Source organism: Pelophylax lessonae (genome assembly GCF_965119305.1).
Source record: "Pelophylax lessonae genome assembly, chromosome: 3".
NCBI lineage: Eukaryota > Metazoa > Chordata > Amphibia > Anura > Ranidae > Pelophylax > Pelophylax lessonae.
The window spans coordinates 1,621,036-1,639,522 of NC_138770.1; the positions used below are offsets into that span (position 1 = coordinate 1,621,036).

General features: G+C 45.6%; 3 protein-coding genes across 3 annotated transcripts in view; 2 read left to right on the forward strand and 1 right to left on the reverse strand.

The window, feature by feature from the left end:
* Window positions 1-18,487, reverse strand: part of LOC309549119 (uncharacterized protein) — a 2,919,967-nt gene that overhangs the window by 1,133,013 nt on the left and 1,768,467 nt on the right. The window lies entirely within an intron of this gene.
* LOC309549117 (uncharacterized protein) overlaps window positions 1-18,487 on the forward strand; it is a 4,285,597-nt gene that overhangs the window by 1,022,352 nt on the left and 3,244,758 nt on the right.
* LOC309548653 (uncharacterized protein) overlaps window positions 1-18,487 on the forward strand; it is a gene marked incomplete at its 5' end in the record, with an annotated part of 57,492 nt that overhangs the window by 23,908 nt on the left and 15,097 nt on the right. The window contains one exon of the mRNA XM_082248621.1: window positions 15,221-16,033. Coding sequence (XP_082104747.1) covers window positions 15,221-16,033 — 813 coding nt within the window. The remainder of the gene's footprint in view (window positions 1-15,220; window positions 16,034-18,487) is intronic.

An 18,487-nucleotide genomic window follows, 5' to 3' on the forward strand; every position in this document is an offset into this window, starting at 1 on the left:
GCATAGTCTTAAGGTTTGACATGTTGGGTATTTATTTTCTTGACACAAACTCATCTTTTATATTTTACCCAAAAATTGGGTAATATATTTTTAATGTACCCTAAAATTACCATTATCTCTTAGCCTGGGTTCACACTAAATGCGGACTTCATCTAAATAGCAACCCGTCCATGCAAACAGATTGCGGAGTGTATGTTAGGTTAACGACACCCCGCAATCGGTTTTCAAAACACAGTGCGATTTGCAGAATCTGATCGCATGGGTGTGCAGGCTAAATATAACTAAAAAACATAGAGAAGCCGGTAGTTGTTCATCATTGGTCATTTTGTTTTAAAAAAAAAAAACATGGGCTGCTCAGCCTAAAATGCCCGGGCCTATTTTATGTCTCAGTCCGGGCCTGGGTTAGGCTAATTATGAAACACTTCATGACACTAACCTGAGGCTGAAAAGTAAGTTTTATATATATATATATATATATATATATATATATAACTTTAATCAACCATCAGCCTCAGGTTTTTTAGTGTCATAAAGTGTTGGAATTTCAAAATCTTTAAATTTGCAGCACCATGGCATGGCATCTCATCAAATACAGTAGCACTAGCAGACGTGTTATTGTGGTCGTGGAGAGTAAAAAATCTATAATAGTCAGAAGAATCAGATAATGATGAATGACAATGACATTGGTTCATTTATTGGGTCTATATAATATTAATATATAGACCTAAATAAATGAATTATTTATGTCATTGTCATTCATTATCATTGTCAAAATGGGTGTGCTCTTGACCAGAGTTCTTAAAGTGAGCCACATCCCTTGGTAATACAAGAATTGGGAGGGTTCCCCTGGGTGGGATTTTTTAGGCACAAAGATTTATAGAAATATTAAGCATAGTTATAATATTTTATTAAATAATATATAAAATAAAATAATAAAATATTATAACTATACTTAATATTTCTATAAATCTTTGTGCCTAAAAAATCCCACCCCAGGGGAACCCTCCCAATTCTTCATTATCATTGTCATTCAAATTTCTTATATGATAGATATATTTTATTCTCCTCTCCACAAGAACACTGTCTTCTGCTGTCATAGGCGTGCGCACAGGGTGTGCCGGGTGTGCCTGGGCACACCCTAATGCCCAGGCACATCCCAGGCTTTTTTGCTGGCAGAATGTGTAGGATCTCCATTTCAGCCCCTCTGCTAATGGATAATTGCAGCGCTATTCATTTGGCTGTGTAACTGAGTGCAACCACTGCGGAGTAATCAGGCAGGCAGCCGCATTTTCCGATGCTACCTCTATAGTTCCGGCTACAGCATTCCTGACAGAAGAATATCACTCCGCCGCCTGCTGTCAGGGATGCTGTAGCCGGAACTATAGAGGTAGGTCCCTTTTGTCTTTATCTTCTAAGGTTCCGAATCCTGCCCACTGTCACAACAAGGCCGCCACAGCCCACCACTGCCCTGTGCAGGGCCGGCGGCGCTACCTATACATGTCAGTCAGGGGCACCGCCAGTGGCGTTGCGTGCAGGCGGGTTCCAGGAGTCCAGGTTCAGTGGCGGCAGTGGGCGGCCGGGTACCCATCTCCACTGCACACTGCGAGTGTTTGGAGATAGGTGGTGGCAGGGGCGGACTGACCAATCGGGTCGTGAAAGGCAGTCTAGGTCCAGTGGCGGGGAGCAGGCAGTGAAGGCTTAGGCTTCGGAGCAAGGGCAGGATGTTCATGACAGCACCCAGCTCCAAATACAATGATCTCTACTACAAGTGGGCGGCCTCACAGTCAGGGGCTATGGGGATGGTGAGCAGCATGGGCAGCCCGTAGGATAGGCTCACAGGGGGCCCGGAGGATGAAGATGCAGTGCGGGAGGCACAGGCAGTCAGGGACCGCTTGGGAGGGACAGTCTGGCTTCCAAACTGCATCAGCTGGAAGGAGCACAGCACCTCGATTGCTGCCAGAAAGAGAACGAGCCCTGCCTGCTGATGATCATTGAACATCCACCTACTGCTGGCAGGAAGGTACTGGGCATCACACACTTACCCGCAGACACAGACTGGGACAGGGGGACATAGGAGGGAGGGACTGCAGACACCCACCTCTCTCTTCCACCCCTCCTCTCTCCCCTCTTTCATCCTCCTCTCTCTCATTCCCCTTTCTCTCCCCCCCCTTTTCTCTCTCTCTCTCCCCTCTCTCATCCTCCTCACTCCCCTTCCCCCCTCTCTCATCTTCCTCTTTCCCTTCTCATCCACCCCCTGTCTCTCATCTACCCCCTCACTCCCACCAACCCTCACCCCCCTTTCTCTCTCTCATCCTCCTCTCTCCCATCTCATCCAACCCCCCCCCCTCACTCCCCTTCCCCCCTCTCTCCCTAACCCCCCTCTCTCTTCCCCCTCCCCCCGCTCTCTGTCTCAACCCCTATTCCACCTCTTTTTCCCCCTCTATCTCTAGCCCCCTCAACTCCCTATTCCGCCTCTCTTCTCTCACTCCTCTCACCCTCTCATTCTCGCCTCCCCTCACCCCCTCTCTTCTCCCCTCTGGAGAAGGACTCTGTGCTGTGAGGGGGCTGCTTTGCCTGACCTGACCCCCCCCCTTTACAAATACCTATTGTCTGCCACACTGGTTTAAAGGGGAACTCTGCAGATTCTTGGGTAAATGGGAACTCTGATGTGAGTGGGATCTCTGTGAACTCTGTGGTAACCAAAAACCCCCTCACATCAGAGCCCCCCTTACATAACAGTTCACAGAGATCCCTTTTGTGTCAGTGTCCCCCTTTACAGTGTAAATAAAGGGTGACTCTGATGTAAGGGGTCTCTGAGTCCCCCCTTACATCAGAGTTTCCAGTGTTCTCCCTTTATCTGAGTCCCCCCTTACCCTTACAGTGTATATAAAGGGGGACTCTGATGTAAGTATAGGGACTTTGGGAACTCTGATATGAGAAAATGCTGGGAACTCTGATGTAAGGGGGGACTCTGGTGACCAGAGACCCCCTTATATCAAGGTTCCCCTTTACACCAAAGCATTCTTTACATCAGATTTTCCAGTGTAAAGGAGAACTCTGGGGATTCTGATGTAAGGGAGGAACCCTGATTTAAAGGGGGAACTGTGACAGATGAAACGCTATTGACTCTAGTGTAAGGGGACATGCTATAAAATCTGATGTAAAGGAGGACTCAGATGTGGGGGGGAGGGGACACTGTGGACTGTGGAATTTGTAAGAGCTCATTCACAAATGTTTTGATTTCTGAAGAGCGATCCACAAACAGATCGCTCTTCAGAGAGCATTTCTGAGGCGGTGAGGAGGCATTGTATCACCTCCACACCACCTGCTTTAACCCATTAAACTCCACACTGCACATGGTTGTGGGGCGCATGCAGAGTGCCGCAATTTACTTGAATGGGTCACAGTCAGTTGGTGCGACACCTGCTGAAACCAACAGGGGGGTATAATTGCAGCTGTTGCATGTGAACATGCCCAGCCGCAGCCTCTACTGCTAAAAGGTGGTAGCAATTGAGGGGTGGTAAAAGAACAGTTTAACCGCAGAGTTGTACTACCCCTCAACCACTAGTGTAAACAATTAAATGTTTTAATAAGTTAAAAAAATAAAGCATTTTATTTCATTTTTTATAACATTGATAAGTGTTAAAAAATGTTTTAATACATTTTAAAATGTTTGTTCACATTTATTTATAAGGGTGTGTGTTTGTGTGTATATATATATATATTACTGTGTATTCACATATACGTCCGCATGTGTGATTGCGCTTTGGGGTGCACACCCTAATGCAAAGGGCTGCGCACACCTATGTCTGCTGTATTTGATGAGATGCCATGCTGCAGTGCTGACTGTGAATTTGGACATAAAAAAATTCTAAAATTCTAACACTTGATAGGCTAATGTAATTAGTTAGGTTACACAATCTTCACTTACCTGTCTTTATATCTCGGGCCGTGCAGGGTGGCAAGTGCATATAGGGGTTCATCTTCCACAGTGTCAAAGCGTTTGTTGACTGCTTGAAGCAGGGTTGTTTTCATTGTTTTGATGCCAGTATCCGCATTGCCTTCTTTAGCAAGGATGCTTTTGAGGACGGTGACAGCTGGAATGACGTCAGCGGTGGAGGCAGTTGATGAGCTTACTTTCCTTGTTAGCTCTTCAAATGGTGCTAAAACAATGTTAGTTTTTTTCTAGCAAAGCCCACTGGTTAGTGGTCGGTGTACTGGGCAGGTCATCATGGTCAGCAATGTAAGCACAGAGGACTCGCTTCTGTTCTAGAAGACTCTGTATCATCAAGTACGTAGAATTCTACCTTGTTTTGACGTCTTGTTGCAGGCGTTTAGGTTGCATTTGCATCTGGAGCTGAATATCTTGCAGCCTTGAATACGCAAGTTGAGAATGTTTAAAATGCCCCACAATTTGTCTACCGATTGCAATGGCATCGCTCACACTCCGTTGTGACAGTAGCCCCTCATTGACTACAAGCTGCAAGCTGTGAGAAAAGCAGCCTAAGCTCCGTACCCCCATTTTGTCTATGGCCTTTTTCATGTTGCTTGCATTGTCTCGGAGAATGACATGCACTTTATTCAAAGGAATGTGCCACTGGTCAAGTATAGCCTTAATTGTAGCTGAAATGGTATCGCTGGTATGTGAACCATGATTTTTTTTTTGCTTGAAGCATTGCACCGTGCGGTGTACAGCTTGTGTCCAACCAGTGGACTGTTAAACTTAAAAGCGACATTGGACACACATCAGAGCTCCATATATCTGTAGTAAAGCTCATAGCCTTTATATCTTTAATCTCTTTTGAGACGTGTTGGCAAACTTTTTTGTACAGTTCTGGCACTGCGGTCTCAGAAAAATACTTGCGTGATGGAAGAGAGTACCTCGGCTCCAAGTGTTCCTGTAGGCGACAGAAGCCCTCATTTTCAACAACTGACATTGGTTGACCATCTAAAACAATGAATTCCAAAACTTTCTGTGTTATTGCTGATGCTTTCATACTTTCCATCGGAAACTTTTCACGTCGTTGAAATGCAACCTGCAAAGTTTGTTGCTGCTGGGCTGTATTGTCCGCTGCTTTGGTTTTGTTGAGCTGCAGGAATTCAGCGTGCTCCTTAGCGTGGTGTTTCTGGATGTGCCTGATTAAATTTGTAGTATTGAACTTTGCTGTTATACCACCTCCCCTCGAAACATTCACTTTGCAGACATTGCAAACAGCTGTGGAACTCGTTGGCGTGGCGAGTGTGTAATATCTCCACACTGCCGACTCTTTGGCGCGCTCCATACCCGACACACACACATGTGAGGCTGATTAATGACGTAGGTGCTGCGACGCCCTGGATCGGCCCGTGGGACGGCTAAATTTTACCGATCTCCGATCCAGCTATTTTGCCCGGATTGGGGCCGATTTCCGATCCGAATATTGGATCGGTGCATCCCTAGTAAGGACCTGCCTCTTCCTCTGCCTTTCATTTTTTAAATTACCCTGTGACAAAAGTCTCTAGAGAATCGCAGTATATCTGGAAAAAGGCATATAACACCCCGCTTCAATCTGTGGTATTGGGGGCCACAGGTTTATCACACCAGTTCTAAAAATAATTGGCCAGTAACTGTTGTCACTGTGTGTAGCACAGTTAACCCGGCTAAAGAGGCCAAATGTTTGCAGGACTAAAATACACTCTTAGAGAAGTATACTGTTAAATAACACCCCACTTCTATATGTGGTATTGGGGGGCCACTGGTCTATCACACCAGTTGTTCAAAAAATTGGCCAGTGAGTTTGGCACTGTGTGTATCAGAGTTAACACAGCAAAAGAGGCAATATTGTTGCAGGACACAAATACACTTATGAAAGAATACTCAGGTAACACCCTGCTTCAATCTGTGGTATTTGGGGGCCACAGTTTTATCACACCAATTCTACAAATAATTGGACAAATTTTTGCAGGACTACAATACACTCTTAGGAAAGTATACTGTTAAATAACTCCCCACTTCAATATGTGGTATTGGGGGGCCACTGGTCTATCACACCAGTTATGATACATTAAAAGTGCTTTTGTCACTGTTTGTAGTATTGCTGCAGCAACGCTCAGTCACCACACCAGTTACAATGCTGCACAGTGCACAATACAAATCCACTATAATATGCTTTCTATATTACAAAGTATATTATACGTGGATTACACCCCTATATAGTGCACTGAACACCTATACCAAATAGCAGCCCTTAAAATAACTTTTGTGGACGTTAACAGAGCGATTTGTGTCACTGACGATCTGTCCCTGGTGCACACAGCAAACCTCTCACTACACTGACAAAAGAATGTACACCTATACCAAATAGCAGCCCTTAAAATGACTTTTGTGGACCTTAACAGAGCCATTTGTGTCACTGACGATCTGTCCCTGGTGCACACAGCATACCTGTCCCTACACTGAAAAGAGACAGTACACCTATACCAAATACCAGCCCTGAAAAGGACTTTTGTGGATCTTAACAGAGCTATTTGTGTCACTGGCAATCTGTCCCTGGTGCACTCGCCAACCTCTCCCTATGCTGACAAAAAGCAGAATGTGAAATGGCCGCCAGCTCTGATCTATTTATAAGGTAGGGGGCATGTCCATGTGCTGAAATGTTTCAATTGGCTATCCCGTTCCACCTGACAGCTGTGTCATGGGTCAAAGATCTCCCTAATGTAAACTAATATGGCCGCTGCAAACAACGCCATGTGTTCGCAAAATTGGCGGGCTACGAACAAGCACAATTAGCCGCGAACCGACCGCCGGTTGAACCGCAAGGCCATCCGTAGTAGAGGGTGGAACCAAGGAATGGAACTGGGAGGTGGGTAGAGAGTGGAACCAAGCAATGGTGCTCTGAGGTGGGTAGGGGGGTTGAACCAACGAATGGTGCTTGGAGGTGGGTAGGGGGTGGAACCAAGGAATGATGCACAGAGGTGGGTAGAGGCAGAGAAAGGGGGAGTTCCTGCACCTATTCTCTGAGAAAACAAGCCCTGATAATGAACCACCTATTTGCCTGTTATGGCCTTCATGAGCTTAGCCATATGAGTTGTCATTGGAGGATGTGTGAGGTCAACCACGAAATAAACACCAAACTGTTAATCCGAGCATGCAGCCTGCCTGGCCAGGAAAGAGGGGGACAAGCGTGTGATGGTATTAGGCAGTAATATACTCCCCCCCCCCCCCCCCCTGGTGGGAGTGGAGATGACCCCATCTATAAAGATATACAGTACATACACACACTACGAGACGTTTCTTGGGGCTGCAGTACCTCTGAGCTCCAGAAGATGGTGATCTCACCTCTACCCAGACAGGAAGTCTCAATAGAAGACAGGAAGTGATGTCAGGTATTAATAGGAAGTTCCGGGTGAGAGGTGAGTAAGGAGGAAGTAGAGAGGAGACATTGCTGGAAGAGGCAGCAGATGAGGTAATAAGATCTTATTTTCTATTTACACCCAATAACCCCCCCCCCCCCCCCTCATGTACGTCCTCTTCCTCCATAGTCAATGTGATTTCTTTTATCTCCAGCAGATGATGATACACACATATATAGTGTGGAAACCTAGAACAACACCTGCAGGGTCAGAACATTCCTGCACTTACATATATATTTTTATCCTTACCTGTCTAGAAAGAAACCTGTATAGATCGAGTGACAGAACGAATGAGGATGAAGGAGGACCGGAGTCACATGACTGAGAAGATACTAAACCTCACCCTGGAGATCATCTACCTGCTGACCGGAGAGGTGAGGAGGATTCTGGGAGGTCACATGATATCACTCTTATCTCTATTAATAAAACACAGACCTGACCGGAGAGGTGAGGAGGATTCTGGGAGGTCACATGACATCACTCTTATCTCTATTAATAAAAACACAGACCTGACCAGAGAGGTGAGGAGGATTCTGGGAGGTCACATGAAATCACTCTTATCTCTATTAATAAAACACAGACCTGACCGGAGAGGTGAGGAGGATTCTGGGATTCTAACATGATATTCCTATTGGTTCTCCAATACAGAGATTTCCTCTTCTGAAGTCAGGTGATCATATGACCATCACAGTGCCTCCATGTGACTCCCTAAAACCTGAGAGACACAACATGCAGAAGATTCTAGAAGTCACCAAGAAGATGATGGAGCTGCTGACAGGAGAGGTGAGCGGTGCTGGGAATTCTGGGACATTTTCCAGTAACAGACAAGGGATGTGTCTGGATGGTGACTGTATCATTGTGTGTGTCAGGTTCCTATAAGGTGTCAGGATGTCAGTGTCTATTTCTCCATGGAGGAGTGGGAGTATTTAGAAGGACACAAGGATCTCTACAAGGACGTCATGATGGAGAATCAGCCGCCCCTCACATCACCGGGTAAGAGGAGACTTTATTGTAAAGGAAAGAGCAATACGGAGGGTCCACCTAGATCCCCCATCATCTGATAAACACATAGAAACAATGTATTCAGTCAGTGTGTGTCAGGGCTGGGCTCCTGCTACTTAACAAGCAGCTCTTTTCTTTCAGAGCTCAGAAGTTGCTTAGCTGTCGGTTAATTAACAGCCGCTCGTTACCACAGTGACTCACCTGGTTACCATTACCTGCCTCATTAGTCCAACCTACAGCCAGCCCCATTTTGCTATTTAAGTAGCTTAGCTCATTTCCTCCTTGCCCTTGCGTGGTCTATGCTCTCCATTGTGTTCCTGTGTATGACTTGCCGTGGCTGACTTCTCTTCCGATACCTGTTCCTGATTTGTTTCGCCTGACTACGCTGACTTATGGTGTCCTGATCCTAGCTCCTCTGATTACCTGTTCTTGCATCCAAACCCCGGCTTCTGTTTTTGACTACGTTCCTGAACTGTTATTTTTGCTATTTAATTAAAGGTGTGATTTTTAACTGCACTTTGTGTTGAAGCACTCAATACCACTGCAGCCTCGTGCCTCCCCACTTACCATTGACCTCTACAGCCTGCCCATGTGACCCATGAAACCACTCCGTTGACCATGGCTGTAGGGGCTCTTCACCATGAAATAATTAAAATTCCTAGTGATTTCCTTACCTCATTACCCAGTTGTCATTGGTTATCCTTGGTTACAGAGGCCCAATCCCTCTTTTAATTGCCGTAATGCTGAGGTTTTGTCATGGTCCCCACAATGCACTAATACATCTTTTTAGAAAGTAATTAAGATCATGTGCACGCCTTCAGTCTCTTTATTGGCAGAAGAGTACCATGAATTCTGTGATGTCTTTGACAAAGGTCAGGCCGGTATTTTGGCACATCAGCCTTTTGAGTGAACAGTTGTCCTTCAATCCCGGTGCCATTCCTCCTCGTGGCCGGGTTTACTCTCTGTCTGTCTCAGAGGAGAAGGCAATGGATGCTGCGATTTAACTATCCCAGGGGTTCACCCGCAAATCCTCTTCTCCTTCCAGTGCCAACTTTTTCTTTGTGGGAAAAAAAAAAAGAGTGGTGAACTGAGTCTCTGTATCGATTATAGGGGTCTCATTTACATTCCTGTTAAAAAAACGTATCCGATCCCATTGAAAACTGAATTATTTGACTGCCTCAAGGGAACATCGGTCTTCACGAAGCTCGATTTGCGGGGGCATACAATCTTGTGAGGATTAATGAGGGTCACAAATGGAAATTTAATACTAGGACCGGACACTATAAATACCTCGTAATGACCTTTTGGTCTCTGCAACGCTCCTGCTGTTTTCCAGGACTTTGTTAAAAATGTCCTCTGAGATATGCTGCCATAATGTGTGGTGGATTACCCGGGTGATATATTCTAAATCCCTAGAGAACCTCCACACAGATGTCTCTCCTGTGTGCTACAGAGGTTGAGAGAAAGCAACCTCTATTGCAAGTTGGATAAGTGCGAGTTCCATGAACAGGTTCAATTTTTCGGTTATGTCATTTGTGCTGCCAGGTTTTCGATGGACCCAGAGAAGCCATCTGCAGTCCTAAAGTGGCTTTGGGTTATATGTCTACGTGCTCTACAACATTTTCTTGGCTTTGCCAATCATTATCAGGATTTTATGAGTAACTTCTCTTTTCTGGTCAAACCCCTTCATTGATACTGTATGACCAGAAAAGAGGGCAACCCACAGAATTGGTCCCCGGAATCCATTAAAGCCTTTGAATCCCTCAAGATCACTTTTGCTGCAGCCCCAGTGCTGGAACATCCTAATCCCATGTTACCCGTCATTCTTGAAGTTGATGCATCTGAGACTTGAGTAGGCGCTTTCCTGTCTCAACCTCCTACCCCTGAGAGTTCTATCCATCCTTGTGGCTACTTTTCTAAAAAAAATTGTCTCTAGCAGAATGAAATTCTGAAACTGGGGATGGAGAATTATTAGCCATAATTTTAACTCTTAAAGAAGGGAGGCATCTCATCAAGGGTACTACTGTGCTGGTCCTCATTTTGACTGACCATAAGAATCTTTCATTCTTGCTGAAGCTAGATGTTTATCTCCTGGAAGGGCTCAGTGGGACCTTTTTCTGTCAAGCTTCAATTACATAGTCTCATTCTTACTTGATACAAAGAATAAAAGAGCAAATGCCTTATTGCCGCAGTTTTCCTCCTCTTCCAAAAAAGAGTCTGTTCCCACTCCTGTGATACCTTTCGGACTGCATTTTGGCTATTTCTTTCTAGTCTCACTTCACCTTTGGGTGAGAGAATGATGCCCTCTCAGATCCATTCTCCTCCTGGAAAACCTCATGACCGCTGCATTGTCCCCGAGAATCTCCGCATCATTTTCCTCCAGACCTACCATTCACCTAAGACAGCTGGTCACCCAGGAAAAAATCAACGGCGTATGGACATATTGTTGAGACATATGGCCTATGTCTCAACAATGCTGGTGGCCTAGTCTCCGTGCTCATGAAACCAACTTTGTAGCTGCTTGTCCTGTGTGTGCTCAGAATAAAACACCACAACACCTTCCAGTGGGCCTCCTTCAACCCATACGCAGAGAAGAGAGGCCTTGGATCCACTTGTCTATTGATTTTATTATGGATTTACGCAACTCCCATAGCAACACAGTTATTTTTATGGTGGTTGACCGTTTTTCAAAATGTCACATTGCATTCCGCTAAATAAGTTGCCTGTGTCCAAGGAACTGTCATTCATTTTCACTGGAGAGTTCTTTCAGTTACATGGGTTACCTAAAGTTATCATCTTGGACAGGGGTAGCCAGTTGGTGTCGTGCAAGTTTTGGTGAGCCTTTTGTGCACATTCAGCTTTCCTTTTCTGCATATCACCCACACTCCAATGAGGCCGCAGAATGGGCCGAACAAGCCTTGAAGCAGTTCTTGCAGTTCTTTAATTGCTATATTTCTGACCATCATAACACTGGTGGGACCTGTTACTTTGGGTGGAGTTTGCTCACAATAGCACCATCAATGCTGCCTCCTGTAATGTTCCGGTACCTTTGGTACCCTAAATTACACTTTCCACAAGTATATGCGCCCTACCATTTACTTTTGGAAAGGTGCGCATACACCTTTAAGACTGGAGCTGTCATCACTCAGCGCCGGACTAGATGGCTATTTAAGGCGTCGGTTCTCACTCACATGTGTTCGTTCAAACACCCTTATCTGGATGCTAACCTTGCTTGAAGCTTCCATGCTTGCAAGCTTACTTCGCTGACGGAACCTCGCTGCGCTTGTCCCTGTATCCCGCTACTGGATCATCCGCCTCTCCTGAACCACCCTTCGGCTGTATCGCTAATAGTGCTAAGTACCCCGCAGGGGAATTCTCTATAAACTTATACTAAGCTTACACTATCTAGCTCTGCATAGTAGAGACTGTTTATCACATCTGCATAAACTAGATTGCTAGCTCTTGAGACTACTGCTACTTTTCTGCACTGGGTTGATCTCTTTTGTATGTCCACCTGCTATTCTATCATCTGCTATCATACAACATTGCTAAACCTTCCTGCATCCATCTGCTACTGTCTCACCTTCAAGTGTCTATCACCTACCACCTCCACTCAACCTATCCCTCAACCTTCATCATTGTGTTACCACATGCATAAAGTCACTCTAAGAACCAGCTTGCTAATTGTGTGTATTTACTGGCTGAAATAAGACCTTCCACACATGATGAGTCATTGAGGTTGGGAATGGTATCTCAGCATATCTCTTACATGACTACTGACTTGGAACTATTTCTGCAGCTGAAAATCCACACCATATAAAAACGCAGGAGCGTTACACCTCCTGATTATCTCAGTTTATTGTGAACTATGAGTTCCAGCCATCCATGTTGCCTGATACATCTGTTCTGCAAGGCATTTCTGCGTTATAGCAACATCTTCAGGAACTGTGTTCCACTTGGGTGCAGGTCCAAGAATCCTTGCAACACTCCAGAGAGAGAGGTACAAACCATGCTGGCCGCCGATGCCTACCTTCACCCTCCTACCAAGTGGGGGAGAGGGTCTGGCTGTCTTCCCATTACCTCTGATTCTGTGTTCCCTCACTTAAACTGGCACCTCGTTATATTGGGCCTTTCCGCATACTCTATAAGGTTAACATGGTGGCCTACGCATTAGCTCTTCCTTCCAACGTTTGTATTTACAACGTATTCCATGTTTCCTTACGTGTTATTGCTATACCACCTCAGTACCATGCCTTCGCCTGATTAAGGTTGACAACTACGTGGAGTATGAGATATCTATCATTGACTCCTGTAGGTTTAGTGGACACATAGGATATCCAGTTCACAGAGGAGTTACAGTCCAGGGGAACGCTCTTGGGTCTCATCCTCGGACATAAATGCTCCTGTCCTGCTCCAGGCTTTCCATATACATTTTCCCCTCAAGCATGGTGCTCCCCCAAGGGGGAGGGATTGTTGGGGAAGAGGCTACTGTCAGGGCTGGGCTCCTGATAGTTAGCGAGCTGCTCTTTTCTTTCAATGTTCAGAAGTTGCTTAGCTGCCGGGTAACTACCAGCCGCTTGTTACCACAGTGACTTACCTGGTTACCATTTACTGCCTCATTCGTCCAGCCTACAGCCAGCCCCTCGTTTGCTTTTGAAGCACCTGAGCTCATTTCCTCCTTGCCTTTGCTTTGTCTATGATCTCCAGTGTGTTCCTGTGTGTTTTTTGCCCTGGCTGACTTCTCTTCCTATTCCTGTTCCTGATTTTTGCTTCCAACTATGCTGACTTCTGGTTTCTTGACCCCGGCTCCTCTGATTACCTGCTCTGGCATCCAAATCTCAGCTTTTGTTTTTGACGACATTCCTGAACTGTTATTTTTTTTCTATTTCATTAAAGGTGTCATATTTTTTTTAACTGTACTTTCTATCTTTGCCTGGTTTATGGTCCCCGACAGTGTGTGTGTGTTTCCTACAGAGGGATCCAGTAATGGGAATCCACCAGAGAGATGTCCCCGTCCTCTGTATTCCAGGGATTCCACACAGGAAGGTCACACCATCCCTCACCATCATCAGGTAGATGAGGAACAATTATTGATAGTTATGGTTTAAAAGCAATCGTGTTTTTTTACAATGAATATTTTATTATATTTTTCAGAATGAAAACTCCAAGGATAATATTGTTGTAAAAGAAGAGTATAAAGAGGAGGATAAGGAGTATCGAGTTATGGAGGAGGTTTCAGAAGGACACAAGAATATGATGGAGCCACATAATACCAGAAACCCACCAGAGAGATGTCCCCGTCCTCTGTATTCCTGGGATTCCACACAGGAAGGTCACACCATCCCTCACTATTACAAGGTTGGTGGGATGGAGTATCTAGAACATGGACTTGTGGAGGGGATGTGTGTGTTTTTTTATGTAAGCTTATATCTTCCAGATTATATTCTCTCTTATTTTCTTGGTTTAGAGTGGAGATCCAATCGATATAGAATTTGAGGTTAAAGCAGAAGAAGAAGAGACGTATGTGAGAGATGATCAGCAGTCTATGGAGGAGGATGGAATAAAGGGGACATTTATAGAGGAGGACACTCCTACAGAGATCAGCACAGGTGGGTCATTAACACTAAATCCATTCTTTAACCCATACTGCTCACTTGTTGGTCCAGAGTAGGGCGGGGACTGGGTGATATCAGCCTGTAATCCCCTGGTCACTTTCCTGAGCTGTGTTCCCCGTCCTGTATTCCTGTATTTCTCTCGGATAATCTTCCTTCTCTGTGCTGCAGACACAATTTATGTATCTAGACTGGATTTATGGAGATTCTGGGGTTCAGCTGGTAGTAAAATGTTGATGTTCACCATAGACGTTGGGCTATGAACCTTGGATCTTCTGCCCCATGCCCAGGTCTAGCAAGATCTCTGACAGAACAATACTCCAGGGGTTACTTGCTCTGTTATCCAGTATTGAATACACACAATCACTGCAGATTCCCCAAGCATCAGTCAACATGATGATGTCCTCAAACCACTCCCATCTGATGCGTTACATCCTGGTTGGACTTCCCCAGAGATATATATGGTCTTCAGGATCAGTCCAGTCTTCATCTTGGTTGTTCTCCCCCATCCTCACTCTCTGACCTCTGGTGGGGCTCAGCCTTGCTGTTATTCATGACTAAATCATGGACTAAATAAGGAAGTGCGGGACTTCTTGTGTTGGTAAATGGCAATGAGTGATAGAGGGGGAGGGGACACTCGTCCTATAATCCCCTCATCACTATCATTCCTATAAAAGACAGTTCTCGTTGTTTCCTCACTCTCTGACTGAGGTCCATGAATAAAGACATGAGCTTGTAGGAGATCAGAGGACCCATTTACTAGTTACCTTGAGGGTGGAATTGTAAGATCCTCAGAGACAAAGCTGTCTGATGTGGGCGGGTCCTGGTTTAGGGGAACCAATCTGCTGATGTCTAGTAATAATCTTTGTATTTCTATTTTAGTAGATGGACGGGAGATGAGAAAAACCTCAGAGGATTGTCTCACTTTGTCTGAGGAACCTCAGACTGTGAGGGACAGTGCCGGACCATCGTATTCCTCTTATCCTGAGGAACCTCAGACTGTGAGGGACAGTGCCGGACCATCGTATTCCTCTTATCCTGAGGAACCTCAGACTGTGAGGGATGGTGCTGGACCATCGTATGCCTCTTATCCTGAGGAACCTCAGACTGTGAGGGACAGTGCCGGACCATCGTATTCCTCTTATCCTGAGGAACCTCAGACTGTGAGGGACGGTGCCGTCCTTACAACAGATAAGAGGTTCTCCTGTTCTGAGTGCGGGAAGAGTTTCAGTTTGAAAGGCAATCTTAATGTGCATAAAAGAACGCACACTGGTGAGAAGCCATATTCCTGTCCTGAGTGTGGAAAATGTTTTTCACAGAAGTCTGATCTTTCCAAACATCAGAGATTGCACACTGGTGAGAAGCCGTATTCCTGTCCTGTGTGCAGGAAATGTTTTTCAGATAAGTCCGCTCTTTCCAGACATCAGAGATTGCATGCTGATGACAAGCCGCATTCCTGTCCTGAGTGCGGGAAATGTTTTTCAGAGAAGTCCACTCTTTCCAGACATCAGAGATTTCACACTGGTGAGAAGCCATATTCCTGTCCTGAGTGTGGGAAATGTTTTTCATGCAAGTCCTATCTTTCCATACATCAGAGATCGCACACTGGGGAGAAGCGGTATTCCTGTCCTGAGTGCGGGAAATGTTTTTCACAGAAGTCCGCTCTTTCCACACATCAGAGATTGCACACTGGTGAGAAGCCGTATTCCTGTCCTGAGTGTGGGAAATGTTTTTCACAGAAGTCTGATCTTTCCAAACATCAGAGATTGCACACTGGTGAGAAGCCGTATTCCTGTCCTGAGTGTGGGAAATGTTTTTCAGATAAGTCCGCTCTTTCCAGACATCAGAGATTTCACACTGGTGAGAAGCCATATTCCTGTCCTGAGTGTGGGAAATGTTTTTCACAGAAGTCTGATCTTTCCAAACATCAGAGATTGCATGCTGATGACAAGCCGTATTTCTGTCCTGAGTGCTGGAAATGTTTTTCAGAGAAGTCCACTCTTTCCAGACATCAGAGATTGCACACTGGGGAGAAGCCAATTTCCTGTCCTGAGTGAGGGAATTGTTCCTCACTGAAGTCCTGTCTTCCTGTACATCAGGGGTCCCACACAACCCTGGAGGTGTATTAGTGCATTGAGTGCGGGAAATGTCTTCTATATGAATGTTGGTGGACATGTGGGGAAGAAGCACACCCTGATATACACCTCAGACATACTCCATGGCTGATCTTCATCATGTAAGAAACACTTCATAAGGAGATCAGAGATCACCAAAGACATGGATGAAGTGTTGTCCCGTGTTGGCCATTGATAGCAGGAGAAAAATAAAAATGGATTCTTTACCTTTCATTGGCTGAGTACATTTTGTGCGGGAAGATTTCACAAACACTTACAGATCTGGTTGTTATAAATGTGTTGATGAAATGTGACCCGCATTCCCCCAGTCATGGCGAATTGGGATTTCCTATAATGGTCAGTTCCATCTAGTGGCCATAATGTGCTTTCCTGACAGATGTCCATGGCAGCATACGTTTGGGTAGCCCCGCCCTCGTTCCTCCCCCATAAGACCCCCACCCCCATAAATGTTCAGGATAAGCCAAAGGCTGCGTTCCTTTGTTCTCCTCCTCACTTATAGGACCATTTTTGTATGAAGTTTTCCTACTTATTGGAAGTATTGGTGGGCGGGTCTGGTGCTGGGCAGCTGTGCGGGATGTCAGGAGCTTCCTTTGGTATCCAGAAGTCTTCCAGGGTGTCCCGAGTGGTCATTGAGTCCCCAGCTATCAGCGGGGTGGTGTTATGGCACACATATGTAGAGGATCCATGCCTGGAGAGTGGGCCCTGCCATCGGCGGCCATTTGCATTGGCTGGGAGCCCAGCTATTAGCGGGTGGCTATTAAGTGTTAGACACGTGAAATTCGTTTCGGTGCGAATACAAATTCCGACAAATTGTTGGTTATTCCATTCAGATTGATGTATCCAAATCTCCAAATGAAATTGTAATGAATTTTGTTGAACTCTGTTAAAATTTGTTTTGTTTATTCATTTTCTAACGAATTGCAACTTTTCAGAACGATTCGAATTCGGATCAGTCAAAAAAACGATCGACCGATGCAAATTCTGTGTGAAGAAATAGCTGGTTGTTAAGCAGCAAGCCGGGAAGCCGGCCGCCCGCATCCTTACCAGACATGACTCATCAGCTGTCAGCGGGCTTCCCCACTGACAGATGAATGTAAAGAATAGAATGCCGGCATTGCCCAGCAATAGAAAAAAACGGCGTACTCCCCCCCCCAAGTCCATACCAGGTCCTTCGGGGATCAAAATTAAAAAAAAAAAAAAAAAAAAACAGCGTGGGTTCTCCCCTAAAATCCATACCAGACCCTTTATTCCATCTTGCAGCCTGGCAGGTCAGGAAAGTGGGAGGGGCGAGTGAGTCCCTCCCCTCCTTAACCATACAAGGCCACTCGTCCTCAACATGGGGGGGTGGGTGCTTTGGGAAAGCTCTGCCCCTGCACCTCACCCCAAAGCACCTTGTTCCCATGTTGATGGGGAAAGAGGCCTCTTCCCCACAACCATGGCCTGTGTTTGTGGGGGTCTGCCGGCAGGGAGCTTGTCATCATCTGAAAGCCCCCTTTTACCAAGGGGGCCCCCAGAACCCGCCCTCCCTCCATTGTGAATGAGTATCGGGAACATAGTACCTGTACCTATTCACCAGAAAAATGTCAAAAAGTAATATAAACACACACAATTTTCTCCTAATCGTGCCCAACCCAGATATAGCAGTTGTGTTCCTGCCTCTGGGATCTGAGTCGCCCTGCGGATGCATCGATTGCCCTGTGGAAGAGGTCCGGGACACGTGAGTATGTTTGGCTTGAGGTCAGCAGAAGGGAGCAGACGCCATGCGGGCTGCTAGGGAGTAACCAAAAGGAAAACATATGGAGAGGACTCTGCTCTCTGGGTGATCGATGTGCATTGCAGCCTCTTATCAAAGTTTGATGCAGTTGCCTACCTTTGTCTTCTGTTTGTTGAAGCAAGGTTACCTTCTGTGTAGCGGTACCCCCGCAGGAGCCGCTTGGATATTGGTTTGCCCGGGCCTCCCACTGATTACTCCACAGCCAGATACAGGGTATTTTCACACAGCCAGGTGCACACTCTTCCGCTCGTTGTCTCCAATGACCTAGGGGATGTGTTTTTATGTTTTATTTGGAGAACTTGGATAGGAGAAGAAAAACCAGAGCTATCTTGAGAGTCCCAACATCCTATCTGTTCAGAGAAATGGGAACCTACAGATGTTCACAAGGAACCACTGTCATATGTGTGGACTTTAAGGGCACAGCATGAGACAGATAACAACTACATGGATTTATCCTAAAATAACATTTATTGATTTATCTAAAACCAGATCTCAATAAAATGAGGAAACTGGCCCCAAACTGAGCTCAGCTCGTACACAGGAGATCAATGTCTCCTACTAATTTCACTCAT